At 42.4% G+C, this 23,451-nt stretch overlaps 1 protein-coding gene across 7 annotated transcripts in view; it reads left to right on the plus strand.

The window, feature by feature from the left end:
• Window positions 1-23,258, plus strand: part of EVL (Enah/Vasp-like) — a 144,154-nt gene extending 120,896 nt beyond the window's left edge. For 4 of the 7 annotated variants that reach the window (XM_068160115.1, XM_068160113.1, XM_068160114.1 and 1 more), the window contains exons 4-15: window positions 3,649-3,712; window positions 8,009-8,070; window positions 9,314-10,165; window positions 12,098-12,327; window positions 13,534-13,649; window positions 15,380-15,440; window positions 17,398-17,464; window positions 18,789-18,855; window positions 18,960-19,022; window positions 21,106-21,172; window positions 21,549-21,606; window positions 22,654-23,258. In XM_068160115.1, the coding sequence (XP_068016216.1) occupies window positions 3,649-3,712; window positions 8,009-8,070; window positions 9,314-10,165; window positions 12,098-12,327; window positions 13,534-13,649; window positions 15,380-15,440; window positions 17,398-17,464; window positions 18,789-18,855; window positions 18,960-19,022; window positions 21,106-21,172; window positions 21,549-21,606; window positions 22,654-22,691 (1,745 nt within the window). In that variant the 3' untranslated portion in view covers window positions 22,692-23,258. The remainder of the gene's footprint in view (window positions 1-3,648; window positions 3,713-8,008; window positions 8,071-9,313; window positions 10,166-12,097; window positions 12,328-13,533; window positions 13,650-15,379; window positions 15,441-17,397; window positions 17,465-18,788; window positions 18,856-18,959; window positions 19,023-21,105; window positions 21,173-21,548; window positions 21,607-22,653) is intronic. The other 3 variants (XM_068160117.1, XM_068160118.1, XM_068160120.1) reach the window with 3 other exon arrangements.
• The last annotated feature ends 193 nt before the right edge of the window (window positions 23,259-23,451 follow it).

Here is a 23,451-nt window from a genome sequence, read left to right on the forward strand (position 1 = left end):
GAGGTCTCTTGCAACTTTATTGCTTCGGTGATTCTGTGAATACAAGCCTCTGCAGGAACACAAAAATTCACTCTGTGATTGACCTCTACAGCTTGTCTAGGCTTTTCCTCATAATTTTCTTATGAACTTTTACTCCACTGCTGCTTGTTTTACATAGAAGAGAGGGCAAGCTGCCTATTATTACAGCTTCATCCTCCTCTTCTGTTCACTCTTGCCACTTTTTACCTTCTAGCTTTGTTGGGGTAATTCACTTCTAAAGCACTTTGACAAGAAAATTGTGCTAAACAAAACTACTGTGTGGAAGAGGATGTTAAAAATATCTTAGGATTGGGTATGAAGAGAGGCAGTTCACTACTTTAATGTCTCACTATGGGTCAGTAGTAAAACAGAAGAAAAATTAGTCTGGAAAAGATTCAGATAAGTTAATGATATTTTGCTGCAGCTGATGTGAGTAAGAAATCTAAACCAGTAAAAGAGATAAATTAGTTATTACTCAGAAAACACTAATTGTTACATGTCTCAAGATATCAAGAGAATGCATTAAGGCATTTTAGGAGCCATGCAGTTGTGTGTCCCATGCATCTGAAAAGTGGTCTGGCTTTTTAAATTAGTGTGCAAATAAAAGTAGCTGCAGATTTGTCACCACTAAAACCCCCCCAGTTATTGAATGGCGATTATTTTCTGATTTGCATTTGAAGTGGCTTCTTTCCCTTTGATCTTTATCCTCTTGGTTTTGTCTGCCCAGAGAGGAGGGCATTTCTACAGAAACTATGAAGGAATTTCAAAACGTAATTAGGCTTTATGTGCTTCACTTAAAGGACATTTTGCACTACCACCAAATAATAACAAAAGCAAAATGCTTCCAACTGAAACAATCCACTGGAGTCCTTAATGCAGAAAAAGTGTAAGGACTGTTAATGCACAGAACTCATCCTTACATAAGACAGTGAAATTAAATTATGCCACTGAAGTGAGGGAAAAAAACTTTCAGTAGCATTGTCTGAATTGACTTGTGGTCTTCCCTGTTTATTTAGTGTATCACAGACAAATGTTTTAAAGCCAGTGTTCCTTTTGCAGATGTATTACATCCAGAAGCTGTATATTTAGTTTCAAGTGTGGTCTTAATTGTGCAAGCATACACATACATAATGCAAAATAGAAGTAAACTCATTGAATTTACTAGTACTCCTTTGTGCTGCATATGAAGATAGACCTGTTTGTAGACTCATATGCTCTTTTATTTACCTGCCTGCTATGTACGATCAGCTTGAGAAAGCTCCAGGTGATAAAAAGCAACAAGGCCAACTTCCAGATGTGTTTTTAACATTTCTTTAAGCTGCTTTTGAAATGGATTTGGTTGGATTTGGTTGTTTTTAAATCTACATAGGCAGTTTATAACAGTGCCTACAGGATAAAGGACTTGGATTTTTTTGTGTGTGTGATGCTGATAGTTTGGTCTTGATTCCTTTTGTATGTCTAGCATTAGTCAAACTGTCCACATTGCCATTTTTCTGGACATTTGGCCAAAGTACCCCATCATTACAGCCACGATTGACATGATTTATTGCCAGGGAACAATTGGGCTTTTCTGCTGGCTTGTCTTTTGGCCTTTCTTGTTCATGCTGGTGACCACTTTTAGTCCTCTTTCAAGCAAAGTGCTGGCTTCTGTGTGATGCTCTGAGTCTTTGTACAAGGGGAGGTTTCTCATGATGAAATCATATGCAGTGTTTAGCATATCTAAGGCTCAGTATGGTGAATTTGTTACCTGGTGAGGATGCATAAGTGACTGTGATGGGTTGAGACATACCCATACAGGTATGTGTATGTGCACAAGAGAGAGTGGGTGTTACCTGCACATACCAGAGCCAGAGTCCACTGCTAACTGTGGAGCATCAGTTCCACAGACTGGGGATAAGACCTTGCCTGTCTTCCTACTGTGTTCAGAAGAAGCTTCAATTCAGTCTTTAACTGCTGTGTAGCTCTGACCTTCCTTCGCTTCAGAGGTGAAAATGCGTAGTATGAACATTTAAGCAGTCATATGGCATTCTTCGTATGCCTTAAACTCCTTGCATGTGAGCTTCCTGCTCTGTGCTTCCCAAATACCTGCTAAGTTTTTTCCTAAGCCTTGCTTCCAAAACACTGCCCTCTCCCCCATTCACTGTTTTGTGTGATCTATACAAAATATGGCATTTCTGTCTAAACAGTTTGCCAAAGGCGTGTTATAAACAAGTTTATGCTGTCACTCATGAGAGATTAAGGGGTGAACTGTCATCACTTCATACCCAGTCTTAAGACATTTTAAAAGGTCAGTCCTTTTGCCTCAGTGGTTGTCACTGGCTCTGTTTTTGTGATATCCCAAACTGGAATATGTGGGCCTGATTTTCAGAAAGTGCTGTGTTCCCTTTCTGCAAATGTTATTCCTTAAACTTGTATTTAAAATATGCATAACTTCATCAGGATCAGGAAATGCTCTGGAAATTCTGACTGCAATGCATATCTGGCACCTTTCTGGTTTTCACATGGTCATACTTCCTAAATTAATTTTCGGATTACATTCTGCCTTGCAGAAATATATCAAGAAAATGGAGAGAAATATCCTCGAGGATTTTTGATTGACATATTTAGGGTTGTGTTTCATTCTGATTTGCTGGGTTTGGATAACTTTTAAAAGAATGAAAATTTACATTTGAGAATGAAAAAAATAGGATAAATGTCATAATTGCCTGCATACAACTGATCTATTTCCAGTGCTGTTTATCAGAAAATTTGATTTTACATTTAATAGAACTCTCATCTGTTTAGTCCCAGTCAAACCCCACCTTGCCACATCAGTGAAATGATTCTCTTTCCATGGAATGCAAGACCACTGTAGCTTATGTTACCAAAAATTCTTTTTATTTTCAGAATAATTATTTCTTTCTGAAAATGGCAAATAGCTTCAGTGTGCTTGATTATATGTCCAAGAACAGAAATTAAATTATCAGAGTCAAGAGAGGAGGTGTTACTTAAATAGTGACATGCATAGTTGGGTTTTGTTGGTGAGTGCCAGTGAAAGCTCAGTGTGTATCCTGCAGAAGCAGAAGGCTGACAGTGTTGTAAAAAGAAAAGGCACCTTTGTAAAAGGCTTGTTAAATTTCATATCTGCTTGCCCTCAGGTAGCTTCTTGATGTCAGCTCAGCACGGAGCAGCCCTAGGTAGCATATCTACTCACAAACTCAGCACTGGGGCTGAATTCCTGTGCAAGTGCAGAATAATCCAGAGATGCTAGATCTGAACCATTCAGAAGCTAGAAACGCATCTCAATGTGATGGATTGTTCTTGTGCCAACTTCTGCTACCCTGTGGGTCTTCACCCTTGCCAAGGGATTAGTATATAGTCTACCACTACCATGATGACAAGTTTCTGGAGAAATCTACTCACATGTTTAGCCATTAGTTTCTCCCAGTGAGCCTCAAAGTTTACAGAAGACAATGTGTCTCATAGGGGGGGGAAAAAATGGAACTAATAAAAAAATGAAGTAAAGAAAGCATAATGGTTGAGGTTTTTCTCTCATAGTAAGAAGGAGAAGCAATTGTCTGAGTGGTATTGGGCTTTGAAAAAGTCAGCTGCATTTGCTTTCCTGATAGCATTCTCTCATGTTTTCTGTAGGTCCAGCTGCCCAGCGCCAGGTCCAGAATGGGCCATCTCCAGATGAGATGGAGGCACAGAGAAGGTAAGTGGAGTTAATCAATTATGGTAGAGTTGTGGTTTGTAGCTTGGATTAATGTGCAGTCCTTGTTCATCAATAAGCACTGTTCTTTTCACTTGTATCAGATTTAAGCTGATTCTGAGCTCCCTGCAAGTAATGTTTCAGTAATGACTTTTTAAAAGGTGAATCAAAACCCTAGGTAAACCTTTTACTCAAAGGCAAATGTGAGGCTTGCTGATGTTCAGACTTAAAGACAAAACATGTGTAGTGTAATTTGAGTGTGTGTTTCTCAAGCACATTGAGAAAGCCTAATCTTATCCTGTTCTGGGTCAGGATGGACCATATACACCCTCAGTAATGGCTTATGCCCATTCTGCATATGACTCTCTTTCTATATCATGTGCCATTCCTTTCATCAATGTTTTGCTCAGGGTTATAAATGAAAGTGTAGAGTCATTCACCTTTACACATATGTCTAGGATTAGTGCCATTATTACACATGGCCTTTTTTCTAGCTGCTGGGAGTGGTCTCCTTGGCATCAAAGAGAAGGTGAGCAGAAGTGTCTGTCCTTATATGCCTGTCTCCATAATCAAATTATGAGGCTCATCTCATTTCAGCTTTGCTGATTCAGCCCAGATTCCTGTAGTAGCCATAGAAATCCCTGCAGCAGCAGTAGCTTCAGCTTCCTTCACTAAGTATAAGACATACCTATCCCATTCTGGACAGTCTTCTAATTTGTCCATGCTGCCAGAGCTGTGATCTGTCTGTCCAGCATCATTGGTGTCCATGCCAGCAGCACTGCTTCGCCAGGCTTGTGCTTCTGTGTTGAAGTATAGGCTTGTGCGCACAACAAAAAGCACCCTGGTCCCCCATATTCCAGCTCACTGGAAGAGTGTTCCTGCTACTGCATGAGAAACACCAGAGAATATTCATCTGTAACATGCAAGCTTGTGGGCCTCACTTCATCAAGAGTGCACTGAACTACACAAATCAGCAGGATCTGTGGCCGCCTGAAGTTTGGTGTTGACATTGCTTAAATGAGGTGTCTGTCATTGCTTCTGTAATGAGAGGAGGATCACCAAGTGCAATTAAGCCTCCAGAGGACTTGGCCCAATGTTAGGTTCAGCTAGTAAATAGCTTTGTAAGGATTTTAGTGGAACCAGACTTAAAATGGGCAGTTCATCACCAAAGATGTGTGATATTGGTCTGATGTGACAGGCAGTTAGTAGGCAAGATTCTGCCCTGCAGAGTCCCTGTGGGTTGTGTAGCATTTTCATGATCCCGGAACATCAGTGGTGAAGTATTGCAATACATTGTTATATTGATGCTCCAAGGCTAGGGTTCTGACTGATGCTTATACAAAGCCACAGACAGGCCATTTAAGTCAAGGCTTACCTGGTGGCTGTGGTAGGTACATAGGATTGTCTCCTTCTCAAAAACTGTAGGGAAACTGGGTTCCCAGTGCCTTTATGAATAAGTCTGGCCTGAGGTTTAGTAGGGATTTACATATGACCATTAAATGGGTTGGCAGGTAATGATATTTCACTTGAGATTTGTAAGATTTACTTTGGTGTAGAAGAGCTATCCTAAAGGTCAGAGGAGAGCTCCTGCCCTCTCAGAGGCGGGGGGAGGGCATGCTGCCTGTCCACACTGTCTGGCTGAAAGGACTGATCCAGCTCTTTATTTATCCACTGGAAATCACTGATTCTTTAGGCCATATGTTACTCAGACCTCAAATTTAGGTGTCTATTATATTTAAAGTGTGAGCGCCTTAACTGTGTTAGGAAAAAAAACTTACTGTTTTTCATTTAAAGACAGTAAAAGCCTTTTGGGTTGGTATTTTACTGCTACAGGGCACATTGTTTTGGGAAAGCTTCTTTTGCTCCACTGGACTGGAAGATGTTATGGCAGTAGATGCACTTAGATATTACTGCATCTGCACTAGAGGATTTTCAGCTTTAATTATGCTGATGCATTCTTAAGCATAGAGTAGACCTAATTTTAGGACTAGCTTTTTAAAAATATCTTATAAGCAGGCAAGGAAATGAAGTTATGGTAACTACCCTGCAAATGTGTTTGTTTAAAAGGGTTTTAGAGACCTTTACATAGATGTTAGAAGAATATATTTTTAAGTCAGTGTAACATGTCTCCTCATGTACTTTGCTCCTTGCAGACTCCTTAAGCAACCTTGGACCAGTCTCAGGCTTTATTTAGTTTCACTGGAATATATTTGACTTCTTAAGGGTGTAAGAACTTCTCCTTTTAGCATGTGTGGGAGGGTGTATTTGGCAACATATAAACTGCTTTTTCCCAAGGACAGACAGGGCTGGCATGAACTCCAATGACAAATGGCAGTGGCTGACCCTTATTCTGGGGAACACACCACACCTCTGTCTGCGCTGCAGTGGTTCTAAATGACTCAGAAACATCTTGCCCATATTTATTTCCTGGTCTGTCAGATGGGAGTTTTCCAACTCTGTTCTCCAGATAAACCCATAATTTCCCCAGGTTTAATGGGGAAATGTATGTATCAAGTTGATATTTATCGTCAAATTTTGCTAATAAATGCCAAGGTATTGTAGGGGATGATACGCTTAGGAAATTCTGAGACCCTGTGTGTACAGTTGAAATTCTAGCAGTGCAATTGATGCTGTTGCATATGTGTTGATTCCATAACTATAAGAGTCAGAGTATATACTGGAGAAAAGATTTCTATTAATTTGGTTTAAATTGCCATAGCTCAAATGGGACCAGTTGAATCAGCCAACTAAGCCCGTTCCTCAAAACTTTCCTCCTTGCACATATAACAATTTTCTTAGATGCTTGTAATAGCTTTCCAGAATTTGCCAGTGTTTGATGGATTCCATGTCCTGAACAGAAAAGCAGTTTAGGCTGGATCCCTCCATGGCAAAATCTTTTTCCCATCTATTGAATTAGAAGTGAAATGTGGGAATTAGTTGTTTGGTTTTTTTAATAAGGATATTTTTTTTTTCCTTGCATAATGTAATTTTATTTTTCTGGACTTTCAGAAGCTTCTCTTGGTATGTAAATAAGACAGTATTATTTTAAATTGCAGGCTCAGGAAAGTACAAGTGAAAAATGTAGCAAGGATGTCTTTCTAGAATATTGTGTAAAGAGTCAAAACAGAATTGTTGCTTAGAGTTAAGCTTGCCTTACTGTACAGGCCATGAAGTAAAGCTGTGCAGAAAAAAATAAATCTCTGTACAGCTAAGAGTGGCCCAAACATATTTAGAACAAATTCAAGGCAAACTTGACCTTAGAAAAATTAATAATAAAACTTAGTATTGAGTGCTTCAATAAAGTAATTTCAGAGTTGTATTTTAGTATTGTTAAAATCTTCAGTGCATGTCCATGCACGTGGCAAAAACCCTGGCAAATATTCTAGCTTTTAGCTATCAGTATTTTTAACAAGGGAAATGTCAAGGTGGGTTTGTGTCAGGGGTCAGAGCGATAGCTTTCTGCAGAAGTGAAAAAGTGTGCAAGAGAAGACCTCTGCTGATAGACCCTGGGAACTGCACATCTCTAGAAAGCAGATCATGGGAAAAGGCTTGGCAGTGCATTATCCTTTGGGACACCAGGCCTGGGTGGCACAGGAGCTAGCAGTTCCTGGAAGAAAGGTGCCAAAAAGCAGCAGCACCATGTTATAATCAGTATTTGTGAAGGAAAGGTGGTGGTTATGTTACCCATGGTCTCACAGTGGCCAAAACACAGGTGGCTCTGCTGGGGCAGGAACTTCCAAGGTATCAGCCAGGCTGTCCAGTGCCAACAAGTGGCTTGGCTGTGTAGCTAGACAAAACAGGTTTTGTACAGTCAGCACCTAACCACAGATTGAGCTTGTTATGTTTTCATTCTAACTATAAGTCCTTTGGGTTTGCCACCTATAGAAGACTTAGGACTGTGCCATCTTATATAAGCCGCCCTTTACTCCTTCCTTGCCATACTCATGTGCTTCAGGTTAATGATGTGCACAATTGCTGTGCTTTCCTGGGCCTTGGGCACTGGCTTTTCCTTATGCAGAGTCCATTGAGGAGCTATCTTAAATGGTTCAAGCAACTCCTGTGGTGTCTGCCAGGTGCAGGGCAATGTCCTGGTTACACTTCCCCAACATGTGCAATGACACTGCTGTGGTCAGGGCAAGTGAAATCAAACATATCTCTATCTCATGGGATCAGCATTTCTGTGAGGAACTGGCTCACACCACCCAGGCCATGCAGCTTGAGTGCTTCTCAGTGTATAAAGCTTTTACTCAAATTATAAAGAATACACAATGACTGAGGGTTTTTTCATTGCTGTTTTAGACAAGTGATGGAGCAACAGCAACAGCGCCAGGAATCTCTGGAAAGAAGAACCTCTACCACAGGCACGTATCACACCAAGCAGATATAGTCTCTCCCTGCTTGTCTTCTCTAGCTGTAGTTGGGTTTTGCATCAAGCTATACAAGAGCTAGACTGCTAAAACTGGTAGTAGTTATGATGAGATTTTAAAGCATTTTCAGCTAGGGACTTCCATGCATTCAGGCATGGCTGTGTTGCTTCACAGAGGCTCAGGTGTGGGCCATGCAGGTGCAACTTCACAGGTTTTGCACTTGGCATAGTTCGTACAGCTGACAGGGATTTTAAATATACCAAGAACACCTGGCCATGCTTCTTCTACACTCATGAGGAGAGGAGGTAACACAGCCACTGCAAGACTCCATGTTTCCAGCACAAAGGGTTTGGTGTCCTGGATGTGCCAGGTCAGGTGCTCCCACAGTGTAGAGGAAAATACAGCTCTGGATGCTCATCAGTGGGGATTTTGTGGTCATGAAGTGAGGAGTCTTCTGTGAGGATAATGGAGAAAATATATATATTTAATGAGCTTGAAAAAATCTTCTATAGCATATTAAGTTGCACTAAGCTGGGAGAAGAGATGACAGGAATGGTTTATAACTAAAAAGTATGGCTTTGCCTCTGGAAGAAGGCAGAGCAAGCAAGCCAAGATGGCCATCTTGTGTTTGGGCTTTTTTCAGGGGGGGGATATTTTTTTTTTGTTAATCTGGCCACATAAGTGGAATGTTTTTCCTTAGCTGTTAGAACTTTCTAGGTTTTGGCTTGAAAACAGCTCACATATACACACATACCTGAGTCAGCAACAGAGGCTGGATGCTGTTCGGCAGAGGTTAATGCACGCTATTCTTCATAGGGAACATAGCCAAAATCCTGCCTTCCAGGGACTTCTGGCTGTCCCCTCCTGGGCCACCACCACTGTCACCTGCAGCTGCCTATGGTGCAAGGGTGATGCTCATGATCCTGACTCAGATTTACAACAGACTTAGATAAGCCTTACTGGCACTGAAGTGCACAGCCCATCCTCTGCTGCCAGGGTCCTGCTGTGCACAGCTATGAGGGAGCACACAGCCCTTAACCATGTTGGCAGGGTTCTGCTTTACAGAGCCCTCTGGTTCTGCCAAGCATTGGGAGCCCCCAAGCCAGCGTCTACACCTTTTCTTCTTTGCTTTGTTTGAGTTTGGTTGCATTTACTTCAGTTTCTTTTTCTCCATTCTGTTTCACTCTTTGCTGCATACCCATCGTATTCTTTTCATTTGTCTTTTCTGTTCTTTTAGTTTCCACCCTTCAGGCTCCTTCTTCTCAGGTCCAGTCTCCTCCTCCCACCAGCAGTAATTGCACTGTTCCTGCCACTGGTGCTGTGCCTCCTCCCCAACTTAATGCCAGTGCTGTCTTTTTGGCACCTGCTGTCCCCAAGCCTGCTAGTCAGTCCTCTTTCAACTCCCCACAGAGATGCAGAGAGCTTCCACAGCTCCTGCACAGGCACTCGGCCTCTGAGCTGCCAATGACACCAGGTTGCTCTCCTGCAGCCTACACAAACCACAGGACCCTAACACCAGGTATCAGGCAAACCTCGCTGTCCCCACCACCTCCCCATCCTTCTCACTCTCCCTTTGCCTCTCGACAGCCTCTCAGGCGCTATTCTCTTTCATGCTCTTCACAATCTTCTGCTTCCTCTGCTACAAATGCACCACCTCTGGATAGGGGTGATGTCCAGCAGCCACATGGTCCCACCATCCTGCCTGTGATTCCTGTGCCACCTGACAGGGTCAAGGAATCCACAGATAAAGCAGGCCAGGAGACCTCAGCAAATGTACCTCTGAATGGACATCCTGAAGAAAAAATTGCTTTAGGCCCTTCTGGAACCCAGGTGAAAAGTGTGGACGGGTTCTTCTTTCCACACCTAGAAGCTGCACCTTCCTGCCTGCTGTCCACCATCACCAGTTCCCCCAGGTCCTTTGGCCAGGCTCCCTCCCCATCCTCCCATCCATCACTGCATCCTCCACAGCAGTGGTATCAGCCCACGTCACATTGTCTTCCATTGCCTCCCCCTAACGCTGCTGTATCTGAGGTGACTATGCCCAGGAGGACCCCTTCTTACATGACTTCATCAGCCATTGCCCACTTGAGTAAGTACTAATTTTGAATGAGTTGCAACCTGCTTAAAGCCTTAGCTTTCAGCTGTTTAAAAAGCCTCATTGACACTGCTCATGACCACCAGAAAAAGGTCTGAGAGACCCAAGGCTGCACCCTCTGTATGTGAATTCTGAAACCAAGGTGGCAAAGTGGCAAAATCACTCATAACCAATCCAGGAACCTTCTGAGCTAAAAGCAAGGCAAAAAGCAAAAATTACAGGACCAGGCTGCCATAGCTGGGTTGTTGCAATGCCTATTCTTACTGTGTTAGCCTAGATGGAGATGCTTATCATTCAACAGAGTCAAACTGCATTTGACAGCAAGTTTCAAAAACACGCTGTTTTCAGCTGGTCCAGATGCACCAGATGGGGTCTTCTGAAGCTGGAGGCCAGGTCTGTGGTAGACTTGCTGTCTGTGTAACAATACTGTTAAAAGTTGTGATTTTAAATTTTTTTAAGTGGTATTTCTGTTACTAGCAAAACATATAGCATGGGTTTTGTTACAGTCATTCAGAATCCCCAGTGCTTGTGTAATTTATTTCACTCCAGAAATTCCGTTCCTGGTATAAGCTGCTTTTATAGTTGAAAGCTTGTCACTAACTAATCCTGCAAACCTTTTTCATTGTAGACAGATCAAGAGCTTGGGTCTGCCATTTTACATATGGTCTTGATTTCTAGTGCTCATCTAAAGCCTGCAGAGTTAGTACAGTTACAAGTAATGCCCATTTGCAATTCAGATTGTATGTTTTGTGACTTGGATCCATTCCTGTTTATAACCACATATAATGCCTAAATGATGTGCCTAGAATAGGAAGAAAACTGAGACATTTGGTATCACTTTCTGCTAAATTTTTTATTGCTGCTACTGGGGGCTTAGTCCTTCAGCTGATACAAGTCCTTCAAATCCACTTAGTTCAATAAAGTTATTTTAAACTCACATCAGTCCATTATTTTGACTCAATTCAATTTTGGCCTCAGGCTGGCCTCTAATTAGGTAGGCGTAGCTTTGCAATTACAATTAACTGTACCCACAATGAATTACCAGCTATTATGTTTGTGAACCAAAGAGGGCTTGAAATGTTTAAAGTACCTCCGATAGCAGCTATGGTTCATTTCAAGAATGGGAGTGTGAAGAATTAACCACCGAAATAAGGCAGTATTGTAAGAAAACCTAGGTAAGGAGAAAATCAGGCTGCTAATGTTAAATACTTTTTTCAAACGTCAAAACCCACCTGTCTTTCAAAATAACACTTACTGAACAACTAAACCAGTGATGAAAAAGCAAAAACAGTGTGTTCTGAGAGAGTTAACATGGGGAAATACCCTTGGGGAGGTGTATTTGCTCAACTGGCCCATTACAGACGGACAAAACACCGCAATGGAGTTACCCACCATCAGCCCTCTAACAGGTTGCTGCTTTAAGGAGCTTTGATGAGCCTAGAGCTTCTTGAGGCTGGATTCTTCCCCCATTCTTTTTCTATATTGGCTGAGGCCACATGTTTTGTGTTCAGCTGAAAGGAGGCTGTGTTGCTGTAGTGCATGACTCTGGTGAAAAGATTGTATTAACCAAAGTCCACAAAGTTGGCTGATGTAATTTATTACTGCCATGTAGAAAACTGTCAGAGAATCAGAAGAAGGTGTCACTTGGCAAGCATTGTCTGTATTGATTTCAGCACAGAATAAACCATTACCCCAACCAGGGGAGAAGAGAAAGGAGAGGCTATTTTATCAATGACAGGGTCTTGCAGGAGGACACAACTATAGCTGATGCAATCACCATTTTCCATTCTTCTGTGTGCTTGATGCTTCCTTGCATTGCTCACTCCTCATGCAGTCAGGTCATGGTCTTGGGAGTGGGAACATGACTTTGTGTGCAGGCTGGAGGAGATTATGCTTCATGTCTAATTTGTATTCTCTGCATTTCAGGCCCAACACTTCCACCTGGTCATCCCAGTGGCGCTGCTGTGATCCCTGCTTCATCCGGGGGGCCCCCACCTCCACCACCACCCCCAGTCCCTCCACCACCCATGGGAGCTGCACCACCCCCGCCACCCCCACTGCCAGCAGGTGCTGGCCAAGGGGCTGGCACTGAAGATGGGTCAGTGTCAGGGCTTGCAGCAGCTCTGGCTGGTGCCAAACTAAGGAGAGTTCAACGGGTAAGGAGATGGCACTGGGACTCCCTGATGGGCTCTTCACTGCTGTGGGAAAGCCTGGCTCAGCTGGTGTGAAACATGGTGAAACATGCTTAGGCTGACCATTAGGTGAACTTTTAAATGTGAGTTTGTAGTGCAAATAAACCTGAGCAGGAAGTTCTTATGTTGCCAGGCTGGGGTCGCAGTGGCTGGAGAGAAACAGAAAGGGACCTGGGGATGCTGATTGACAGCCGGCTGAATATGAACCAGCAGTGTGCCCAGGTGGCCAAGAAGGCCAGTGGCATCCTGGCATGCTTCAAGAATAGTGTGGCCAGCAGGAGCAGGGAAGTCATTCTGCCCATTCTGTATTCAGCACTGGTTAGGCCACACCTTGACTACTGTGTCCAGTTCTGGGCACCTCAATTTAAGAAGGACATTGAGACTCTTGAATATGTCCAGAGAAGGGCAACGAGACTGGTGAGAGGCCTCAAGCACAAGCCCTACGAGGAGAGGGTGAGGGAGCTGGGATGGTTTAGCCTGGAGAAGAGGAGGCCTTATTGCTCTCTACAACTACCTGAAGGGTGGTTGTAGCCAGGAGGGGGTTGGTCTCTTCTCCCAGGCAACCAGTACCAGAACAAGAGGACACAGTCTCAAGCTGCACCAGGGGAAGTTTAGGCTCGAGGTGAGGAGAAAGTTCTTCACAGAGAGAGTTGTTAGCCATTGGAATGTGCTGCCCAGGGATGTGGTGGAGTCACCATCCCTGGAGGTGTTCAAGAGGGGATTGGACGTGGCACTTGGTGCCATGGTCTAGTAGTCATGAGGTCTTGGGTGATAGGTTGGACTTGATGATCTTTGAGGTCTTTTCCAACCTTGTTGATTTTATTCTATTCTATTCTTATAAGTAATTAAAACTGCACCACGCTTACAAAAATCCAGCGGAGACTGGCTTCACATCCATAGGTGTCTGCTTAGGTGAGAGTTGCCTAGCCATAAATAGTCATGAACAAACACCACTGTGAGCTTTTTTTATCCTTTGCCCTCCTATTTGCCTCACCCAGACTGCTCCTATCTTTAATAAGGTCTATGCATGTCTTCATCCCAAGGCAAAAACCTGTCTCCGGTTTTGGGCTATGATTGCAATCGCTGTTCCTAATAATTAGGAAAACTAATCATTAAGTGTGTGGTTGTAAGTAAAACTTCATTGATCTTGATGTTGATTTCTATCTTAAGCCAGAAGATGGTTCAGGAGGGTCCAGCCCCAGTGGGGTCTCTAAGAGCGATGCCAATCGAACAAGTAGTGGAGGAGGCGGACTAATGGAAGAAATGAATAAATTACTGGCAAAAAGGTTGGTACTTAGACATCAGGTAAGCACTAACATGAGCCCTGCAGCAAACCATGGAACAAGGTTCTGTTAATTTTGGTTAGCAATGGGTACATTTGGTGCTTCTTTGCAATTTGATAGGTCCTACATAGGTGTTAATTGACAGCATTGCTTGGCCTTTAATATGGAAGTGTAGGTGCTGCAGCAATAATACCTGGCAGAGTTTAGCTGCTGTATCAAATCCTGCAGTGTGGTGACCTTCTCCAGGGATTTGCCATATTATCACATCTATTTCAAATTTACTGTGTTTGGGAAGAGGAAGCTATGAAAGGAACTTAGACAAATTGTTCTTTAATGCAGAAAATTGCTGATATTGAGCCCCAAAATACAAACATAAGTGGTGATATAAAGGATATCTAAGTTTAGTGGCCCCCATGGCAACAGTTCTTTGCATCAGGACTGAAGTGTAGGCAAAATAATAAACAAGTCATTATCATTTCTAGACCAGTGAAGTTTGTTTCTTCTCACCCTGGCAAATACTTCCCTTGCTCAGGTTTGTAACCTCTATAACCTTTTTCCTCAGAAGAATCAAGTAAATATTAAATAAATACTATAAAAACATATTACTGATCTAATAAAATTATTAAGCAGTCAAACAGCTGGAAATAATTCCCACAGAGCACTGTGTCTAGCAAACACATGCACATGCTTTGCTCATCACATTTACATCAAATCCTCCGATTTGTGTGGCTTTTCTTTTGGCAGTGATATGAAAAAAAGTAATCTTTTGACAAACTTGTGTCAGTGGTTTGAATCTCAGAAGCTTTTCTATGTACCACTTGCATTCTTCAATGATACACAACCATCATCTTTATTTACTCTTGTGTACACTTGCTTCAGTGGATGTGTTGCAGCTCTTAGCCACTTGCTTCTCAGAAAGTTTTGCCTCTCCTTGGGAAGCAGGACCAAGCAAGGGTCTCAGGTCCTCAGTCAACTTTTGTAGGCACCACCAACAGTGCCAGTCCTGACAATACAGGGCTCAGGAGCTCTGCTGCCTTTGAATTGGATTTGAGATAGCAATAATTGCCTATCACTCACCAAAGGCACTTGAAAACCCAGGCTGGTGCACTTGTTTCCTGACTCCTGATCTCCAGCCACAGCTTTCCCACCCTGGAGGAAGCTGGGGGTCTTGGCTGGGCAGAAGTGGGGCTTGGTCTTTCCAGGTGAGGGTGGACCTGGGTTTGAGGTCTTTTCTGACTGCCTTCCCATCTCTTGGGAGCACTGCCACAGCCTATTATCTGGATGGGAACAGGGATGTGGGTAGCAAAATTATTGAAGCTGTATGAGAAGAGTCATCACTGAAATACCCATCTGAGCCACCTTAGGGGAGGGTTGGACTGGTCCTGAGAAACCCCTCTGTGTTGTTCCTCCTCTGTAGAATGAAGAAGGCACCATTTCCTGAGCCCTTTCTTACACAGTTTCATACCCAGATGCACTTCCTTCCTCCCCTTTCACACATTTCCTTATGCTCTTCACACTGCGTTCCCCTGATGTTGCTCCTCTCACTGAGTTGTATCACTGAGATCTGGATTCCTCACCTCCATCAAAATCCTACGCAACTGAATCCAGTCTTTGTTGTGTTCCCTACAATGAACTAAGTAAATAATTCCCACCAGAGCCTGAATCAGCCTTCCTACATGAAAGGTGTTTCTCGAAGACTTACTGTGTGTCCTGTCTCGTATTCTTTTGCAAAGGAGGAAAGCAGCGTCACAATCAGACAAGCCAGCTGACAAAAAGGAAGAGGAAAGCCAAAATGTAAGTGAAAAGCTCCTCACTGTTGTGCTCTTACAAATATATTGATGTGCTGCCCTGTGAGCCGGAGACCTGTGCTCATTCTCTGTGGGTGGCAGGCAATGACAAGTAGTGCTGGTCCAGGAATAGATTTGCACATTCAGTCAAAAGCTAAATGTAGCTACTGCCACTGTTCCAGGAAAGGGCACCCTATAAGTAAGAATTGCCATCTTAGTCATAGGTGAGATATAGTCCAAACCAGGTTGATAGGCATTTTCTCATGAGCTCATATGAGCATTGTAGCATACAGTACATTCTTGCCCTTTAACAATATGTTTCATATTTTAAATGTGTGGCTTCAGTTAAGCTGAACATCATCCATATGCAAAGCAAGACCCCACAGTACACATAAAATGCCTTGGGGTGTTGAGGGGAGGGCAGTAAAGGAGGAAAAGTGTATTAACCATTAGGCCATTCAGATGTCAGAATATGTGTTTGTGATACTTACACTGAAAGGAGACACAATTTGGACACCTTTTGGGAACTTTGATTAATTTCTGGTTTAACTGTCCCGTCTTTATGTTGTCCACAAAAGCAATTAAACAAGAGTTTAGATTTGACTCAGTCTTTGCACTGAACTTGGTGCATCAGTTTTGAGTTCACCATGCAGAATAAACCACTTTTTCACCTGATGAACTGGTGAGGCATGCAAGATCTTTGAGTTTTAGGAGAGGCCAGGATTGATGCTGTCCCTTCCTGTGCAATGGCTTTCTGGGCTGCATTCCTGTTGCTAGCCAGTAGCCTTGTAAGGCTCTGTCATGACTGCAAGTTCATAAAGCATTGCATGTGCTTCCTATCACCCGTACAGAGACATTCCATCCAAACACAAAGTAACAGCTGTTCAGTAGGGTCTCACCTCAGTCCAAAAGGTCTGTAGCAAGAGTAGGAATAAGCACTTTGCACTTTTTAAGGAGAAAAGTAGGGTTTTTTTCATGTGTCACTCAAGGGATGCTTCAAGCATGGTCTTCCCCTAGTGAACCTGCTATGGAACCATTGCTCTTAATCTTGCCTCAAAGCTGGTTTGAACTATATACTCAGAGATGAAAGGCACCATTTAACTTCTAACTATTCAGCCTTTGCTGTCTTTATGCACCATCTTCTCTCTTCTTGAAGATCGACATTAGTTTATACCCCAAATCAAGCTTTTCAATAGAATCAACCTCTTTAAAAAGGTGGTTTAGAGAACATTGGTTTAATGTGTGTCTTGAGAACACTCTGTGTTGGGGATATCTTCTGCCAAACTGGGTGCAATTCTGTTGTACAATACACAGTTAATGCTTTGCCTGAGTGTGTTTTGAGGTCTGCTGAGCAATAGTGATGTTACATATGTGGGTAAAACTGTTTTATGGTCTGTCACACATATATCCCAGAAAAAAAGCATTCAAATCTGTGATGCAGTGCTCAGTCTTCTACTTAGGGGTATTGATTGATTAGTATTGATTCTGTTAGTGATACCAGTGGCTGTCCTGGGCTAAAAAAATACACCAAAAAAAGAGGTGGAATCTGACCTACCGTTCCTTCATATGGCTCAGTTTCCATATGACACAGAGTTTCTAAATTTGGGAAATGGAAGGTTGGTATTCAGACAACAGCACTTTAGAATGGTAATTCAGGCTATTTGGTTGAATATGGTTCTGGGATAAGAGTGATTCAGTGGAATCGTGAAAAGATATCAATTTTTTTTTTGGGGGGGGGGGGGGGGGGGCGCGTGGGGGGGTGAAGAGAAGGAAAGATATGCTAAAGAGAGAGAAAGGTTGAAGCTTAAATGGACTTAAGCCCATACCTTGGCAGGACTGTTTGTTGGATGTCCTTGAAAGAAACTTGCATTTGTGCCACCTGTGTTACAGCTGGTCTTCAGGGTGGAAGAGGATTCTGCATTTCATCTCCTGCATTCAGTAATGTCCTGGTTTTCTCTTTGTAGGATGATGCTAGCACCTCTCCTTCACCCAGTACACGAGGTCCCACCCAGCAGCAGCAAAATTCTTCAGGTATTAAATAGAACTGATAGTGCTGTAGTTGTCTTTTTAATGTAGTCTTCTCTGCCACCTCACAACTCTGGGTTCATCGTCCTGCTTCTAAGTGCAGCAGCAGTAACTAACAGAAAAAGTCCCAAATGTCTATTGTTTTTAAAACTGTACTCAGCAAGAAATTATGATTTCATATGCTTCACAGCACAAGAAAATGATAACACAGCCAGTTTAGTTAATGAGGTCCAGTCATGTAGCTAAGCATATGTCTTTAACATTTTGAACCTAAATCTAAGAGCAAAAAGCTGGATTATTTTACTTTTGGTAGTGTAGCTGTCCTGATTTATACAGTTAGGGTTTGAGCCTCAAACTGTTATCCTTCCTTAATCTAGTAGTAAGCCTGATCCTGAAAGTTAGTAGGTGAAATTAAGGAGCTACCAAAATATATTTTTCCTATGATGAGCTGAAATAACTTAGTAGATAAGCTGTAAGCCAGTCAGATTCATCCTTACATCACCCTTGGCTTTCATAAATGCTAAAAATCTCTCCCAAGGGAATGAGTATTTAAACATTCCAGCTTCCTTTTGGAACAAAGCCATGATTTGCATGCTTTGCAAGGGAAGAGGAACAAGCCAAGAGAAAGGTGTATGTAAATGAGGAACACAATCTAGAGGTTTCCTGGGAGTGTTCATAATGCTTTTAAAGAGCTTTTTAGAACCTCACAGAGGAACAAATTCTTGTGTGTTATTCAAGTCTCTGGAATAGTTCAGTTTATTTTAGACTGTTAGCATAGGGAGAGACTGGGAAGACTGTAAGTGTTTTCAGTAGCAAGGGATATGTAGTACAGCTTTTGGAATGTTCTGTGAGTTAGAAGTGAGGGCACAATATTAAATAAATTCTCTGTGGAGATTCACAGGGTGAGGATCTCACTGGCTGATTTTTAGATGCACCCCCATTCTCTGCAAACTATGCAGATAAAAGCTCATGTTTTATTTTAACTTAAAATATAAAGAAATGTTGTACCAAATTAAACAAGACTTGCAGCAGGAAGACTTTATTTTGTATTAGAAGTGATTTATGTTTTTCCTCCTACTGTTCCAGTCCCATGTCTTTTTAGTATTGTTTAACTGCCCAGTCCCTAATTAGAGGAATCACTAAGCAGAATTTTCCAGTGATTTCTTCTATAATGTAGACAACTGCACTCATTCAGGAGTCCTGTTTTCCTGGACTCTTCTTAGTTACTCATCCTCAGTGAATGAAAGCAGCTGTATAAGACAATGAAATTCAGCATGTATTTATCATTATAGAAGAAAAAAAAAAGTAACTTATCATTTTTGGTTTCCAGACTCTGGGAAGAAGCCATGGGAAAGGAGCAATTCTGTTGAAAAGCCTGTATCTTCATTACTTTCTAGGTGAGCTGAACAGGATGTCCCTGAGGCTGGCTAGCAGTTGGGATGGTCATGCTGTCCCCATGGCACTTGCACAACTCATGTCTTGTTTCATTCCATTGCTGTAGAAATCCATCAGTGGTGAAGAGCTGTGACGCTAAGAGCCCCACACAATCCCACGTGTCTTCTAGGTACTTGCTAACAGCCTGGCTTCTTAACTGTCTTGGCTTGTCCTTTGGTTAATCCCATCATTCAGCACTAATGTTCATCTTCTGTCACGTCTTTTATTCATTCTCTTACTATTTGCTTTGTCGGTCACTGCACAGAGTGTGAAGGTACAGTGTGTCGTGTCAAAGGCTTGTTCCATGGAGACATCCCCCTGCTCAAGTGGGGACATGCTCACAGATGTTAGTCATACTTAAGCAAGTGCTTAAAGCATTTGTGCTCAAAAATCAGAGGCACAGGCTTGATAGTGTGCTGTGCCATGTGGAAAGCAGATTTTACAACAGCATCTTTTTACAGCAGGTTCAGGAAGAACCTACCATTAGGAGATTTTTTTCATTGTCCAGCCTCTGCAGAAATTATCTGAATAGCCTGAAACTGAGAGGAGGGAATTTACTCTTCCATCCATGCAAATGCAGCAGGTGCATGAGAAACGAGAGCAAAGCTTGGTGCGTTAAGTTAATAACATCAAGCTGTAAAAAAGTACAGTCACAGTCAGGGCATTCAGAAATATGGGGTGGAAAAGCTGGCAGGTATCAAAAGGCAAGAAGCCTCAAGTAGCACTCCAGAAGTGCGGTTGGTCAGAGCAACCAAGCTGCAACATCACCACCCAGTTTCTTATCCCCACAGACTGAGATGAAGTTCCATTGCTGGTGCAGGACCATCCAGTATCACTGCAGTACTGAACACCAAAATAGATGGATAAGATGAATAAGGAGGTAGAACACAGGCTTACACATTTAGCCTTCACTGCAAAGAGATGTGCCTTATTTTGTGCTGTTCCCTATACAGTGCAGACTCTGCAGTGAGGAAGTTGCCAGTGACAACTATATGCACTTCTTGATACTGTGTTAAACATGCTGGAACAGGCCCTGCCCAAACATTCAGAGGGCATGCGCCAGTGTTACTACAGCAAAAATATAGTCTCTTCAGCATTCCTAAAACTAATGGGATATCTTGGTTCTAGGAAATGTGCATGAGTTTCCAAATAGATATAGAAAGAGGTTATTCTGGGAAATGGGAATGAAATGTGGGCTATTTCAAGCAGCCATCAAGTTTTTACCAGCTGTCTTCCATCCTAAGAGAAGAAGAAATTCTGTAGGAAAAAAATCCTTTCTTAGTTTAACACCTGGATTAGTACTCAGTCTTTGCTTGCTCAAATGACTTCTATGGGAGAAGTTGGGGCAGGTTTCAAAAGGTTTCAGCAATGACCTGTTTCCATTCCTGTTCACTTTGATGGCATTTGTATCTGTCTTAATTCCCATCTTAGCTGGGAGATGGTATGAGATGTTAGTATTTACCCAAGAAAGGGTCAAGACCAAGCATGCCCTCAGGACTGGCAGAGTCTCTGCCCCAGTTTGTACCCAGAGATGATGGAAAAGTTATTAGAAGCCTTTTCTACAAATTATCTAGCATGGTTAATTTTTTTAATGGTTTAGAGTTACTGATTAAAAGAGAAAGTCAGCCAGCTTCTGCTGTCTTCATGTATTTTATCAGCTGTCTTCAGAGTTCAGCCCACTGACTAATGCCATCCTGGAAGAACAATTACCTTATGTGTACTAGCCATTAAAGCCAGATTGATTTTATTCCTCAGTCAAGAAAAAGTGCCAACAACCTCTACTTGACTCAGACCTTCCAAGCAAAGGATTACAGGGTTATTATTTTTCCATATAATATTTTTATAACCTGCATTCTAGTATTACGTTAGCACCCCATTGAAGTCTGGATGGCCAAGACAGGGTTGTTGTATAGAAAGCAGCCTATGAGAGAAAACCAAGTATCTAGCTTGCACATGGGAAATGCTGTAATAAAATAAATTTTAAAACAGGCTTTATCCCCAAAGACATCTCAGTATTTTCTAGTCTGAAATCACACACATAGGACAAGAGCTGCTCTGTGGCTGCCCAGCACTCCTAAGCAGCACAAGAGGGAGCTCAAACATGGGTGCTTCTGCTCTGGGGTGGATATGGTACAAACCATCAGGTGGGTGTAGCTTAGCACTCATTGCAGGGAACTGACTGGCTTTTCTATACTCTTCTGCCATTTCTCTAGGATGAAGCCAGTGAGCAGCAGCAATGATGTGGCTATGGATGCCTTAGATTTTGATCGAATGAAACAGGTGAGTGAAGAGGTCTTTCACACTTTAGAGATTGGACAAGCTACCCATTTTCCCCCATGCATGCGCTGTACAAGCAAAACAGCTGTTCAGGCCTATGATTTCCTCTATAACTAGGTGTTAGAGAAGGGCTAGTTGGTGAGCAGAAAGAGAGCACAATCTCAGTGCTGTTTTATCAAGATGTCTGTACAGAAATATGCAGAGAAATATGCCAGCATCTTCTGCATCCTTGGCCTGGGAATGCAGATGTAGCTGTTAGTAGTGCTAGGCTCTGATTGTCAGCAGAGGCGGGGAACAAGCACAGCCATGTTAAACTTGCATTTTCTTCCACCGGTTAGAAGGAAATTCTGAGCAGCTGACTTGTGTTTTGTCTCATCAGGAAATACTGGAGGAAGTTGTAAGAGAGTTACACAAAGTGAAAGAGGAGATAATTGATGGTAAGAAAGAGAAAAATTATTATTTTTCTCATCTTTATGACTAATTTCCCATAGATAAGGTGATAGGAACTGCAGAGAGTTTCCCTGGTGTTTTCAGACTTCTTTGAGCAGCTCTGATTTATATACACATTTGATGACAAGTATCTTATTTGACCTCTGATTATGACATTGTGTTTACATACTTTATTTTTGTGATGTTGACAAGCATTTCCACCCCCCAACCTGTAGGAAGTTCACTGGCTGGTGTTTCTCGCAGGTGAGAAACAGGGTGAGAAAGGACTGTGCCCATAGCCCATGGTATGTCAATTTATCATTATCAGGGACTTTGAAATCACCTGTAATTAGCTGGTTGCACAGGTCCAAGGATGAGGAGGTGACAAAGGAGGTGAGAAAAATCCTTCCTGAGCACCTTCTCTAGGCTTCCAATGCTTGAAGAGCTATCACAGACCTTTCTTCAATTACAGCTTCCCAAATAGCCACGTATTTTTATGCTTAATTGAAAGGTCCAACATGCAGTGCTACATGTATCAGTACTTTTTATAAAATTGCTCTGCAGGATACGAGGAAATGTGTTTTTCAGAGCCACTATTGAAATATACAGGCAAATATCTGTTTGAAGCACATGTTAGGGTGTGCGAAGATGCATGTCTACACTCTGCACTCCCATCAACATTCACAGAGAAAGGAAAAAAACGGAGACTGTAAACCAGCTAAAATCCATTCCCACCCCCCTGGCCCTAGACCTGTGCACTCCCAGAACTTGGGGCAGCTTGCAGTTGAGGAGACCCTTGCCTATATGTTACCGTCCCAGCAGCTTGGCCCTCCAATCCTCCCTAGTTCATTCCAGTGCAAAATAAGGCATTCACATAAACCAGATACTGCTGCTTCAGCCAGTACTGCAGTTTGCAAACACACAGCTGACTGCTTGCCCTTACTCATCCTTTTACCCTCCACTCATCTTTTACCAGCGTGTTCTTTCTGCAACCTCTGCACTTAGCATTTTCCATCACACTGGATATGCAATAACTTTTTGGTTTGGTTTTCTAGCCATACGGCAGGAGTTGAGTAGAATCAGTACAACATAATGATTGCAAAGCCTTTGGACGGTACTAAGAATGCTAGGAAGATCGGATCATTTCTAAGTGTACCAAGGTCATGCAAGATGGTGAGAGAGGACACCGGCACTGTCTTTGTTCTTACACCCTTTTTATTAGCAGACTCAGCACACTTTGAAGCTTGCTGCTGCCTTGGATTCGCTTCATTTAAAAAGTCTTAATCTAAAGAATATTAAATTTTAAAATTCTGGATTTTTTAGATTTCATCTGACACTGCACATTGGATTTGTCAGCCTTTTTTGTATTTTGTATTTGCTTATTTAAATGTATTACCTTTCTTTTTAGTAGTAGATAAGAACACACGTGAACCATTTGCTTTTGATAGATGACTTCAAAGTAATTTACTAGTAGTCTGCAATGTAAATGAAGATCCTTTGCCAACGGAAATGTATTGTGGCATCACCAGAAGAAACAGAGACATGTTAGTTGTCAGCCAAGTTCTTTGTCTCAAAGTTATCACAATATAAAAAAAATGGTACGTCAGTGCATCACAGTATCTGTGTTCATATTGGTAATAAACTGTTTATTGTCCACATGGCCCTGCCTGCCTTTGTTTTGTTCCTTCCCTGAGCTCCTGCACTTCTGTGTCATTTGAGTTGATGACAAGAAGATGACTAAGACGCACTGTGGGGTGGTACCTCTGCCTGGCCAGCACTGCAGAGCATGAGAGAGCCTGAGCATGTTACAGCTGGTGCAGTGGCAGCAACCCTGCCTTCTTTTACAGGAAGCT

This window comes from Melanerpes formicivorus, unplaced genomic scaffold (assembly GCF_026170545.1).
Source record: "Melanerpes formicivorus ecotype bairdi unplaced genomic scaffold, bMelFor1.0.p_v2 SCAF_48, whole genome shotgun sequence".
NCBI lineage: Eukaryota > Metazoa > Chordata > Aves > Piciformes > Picidae > Melanerpes > Melanerpes formicivorus.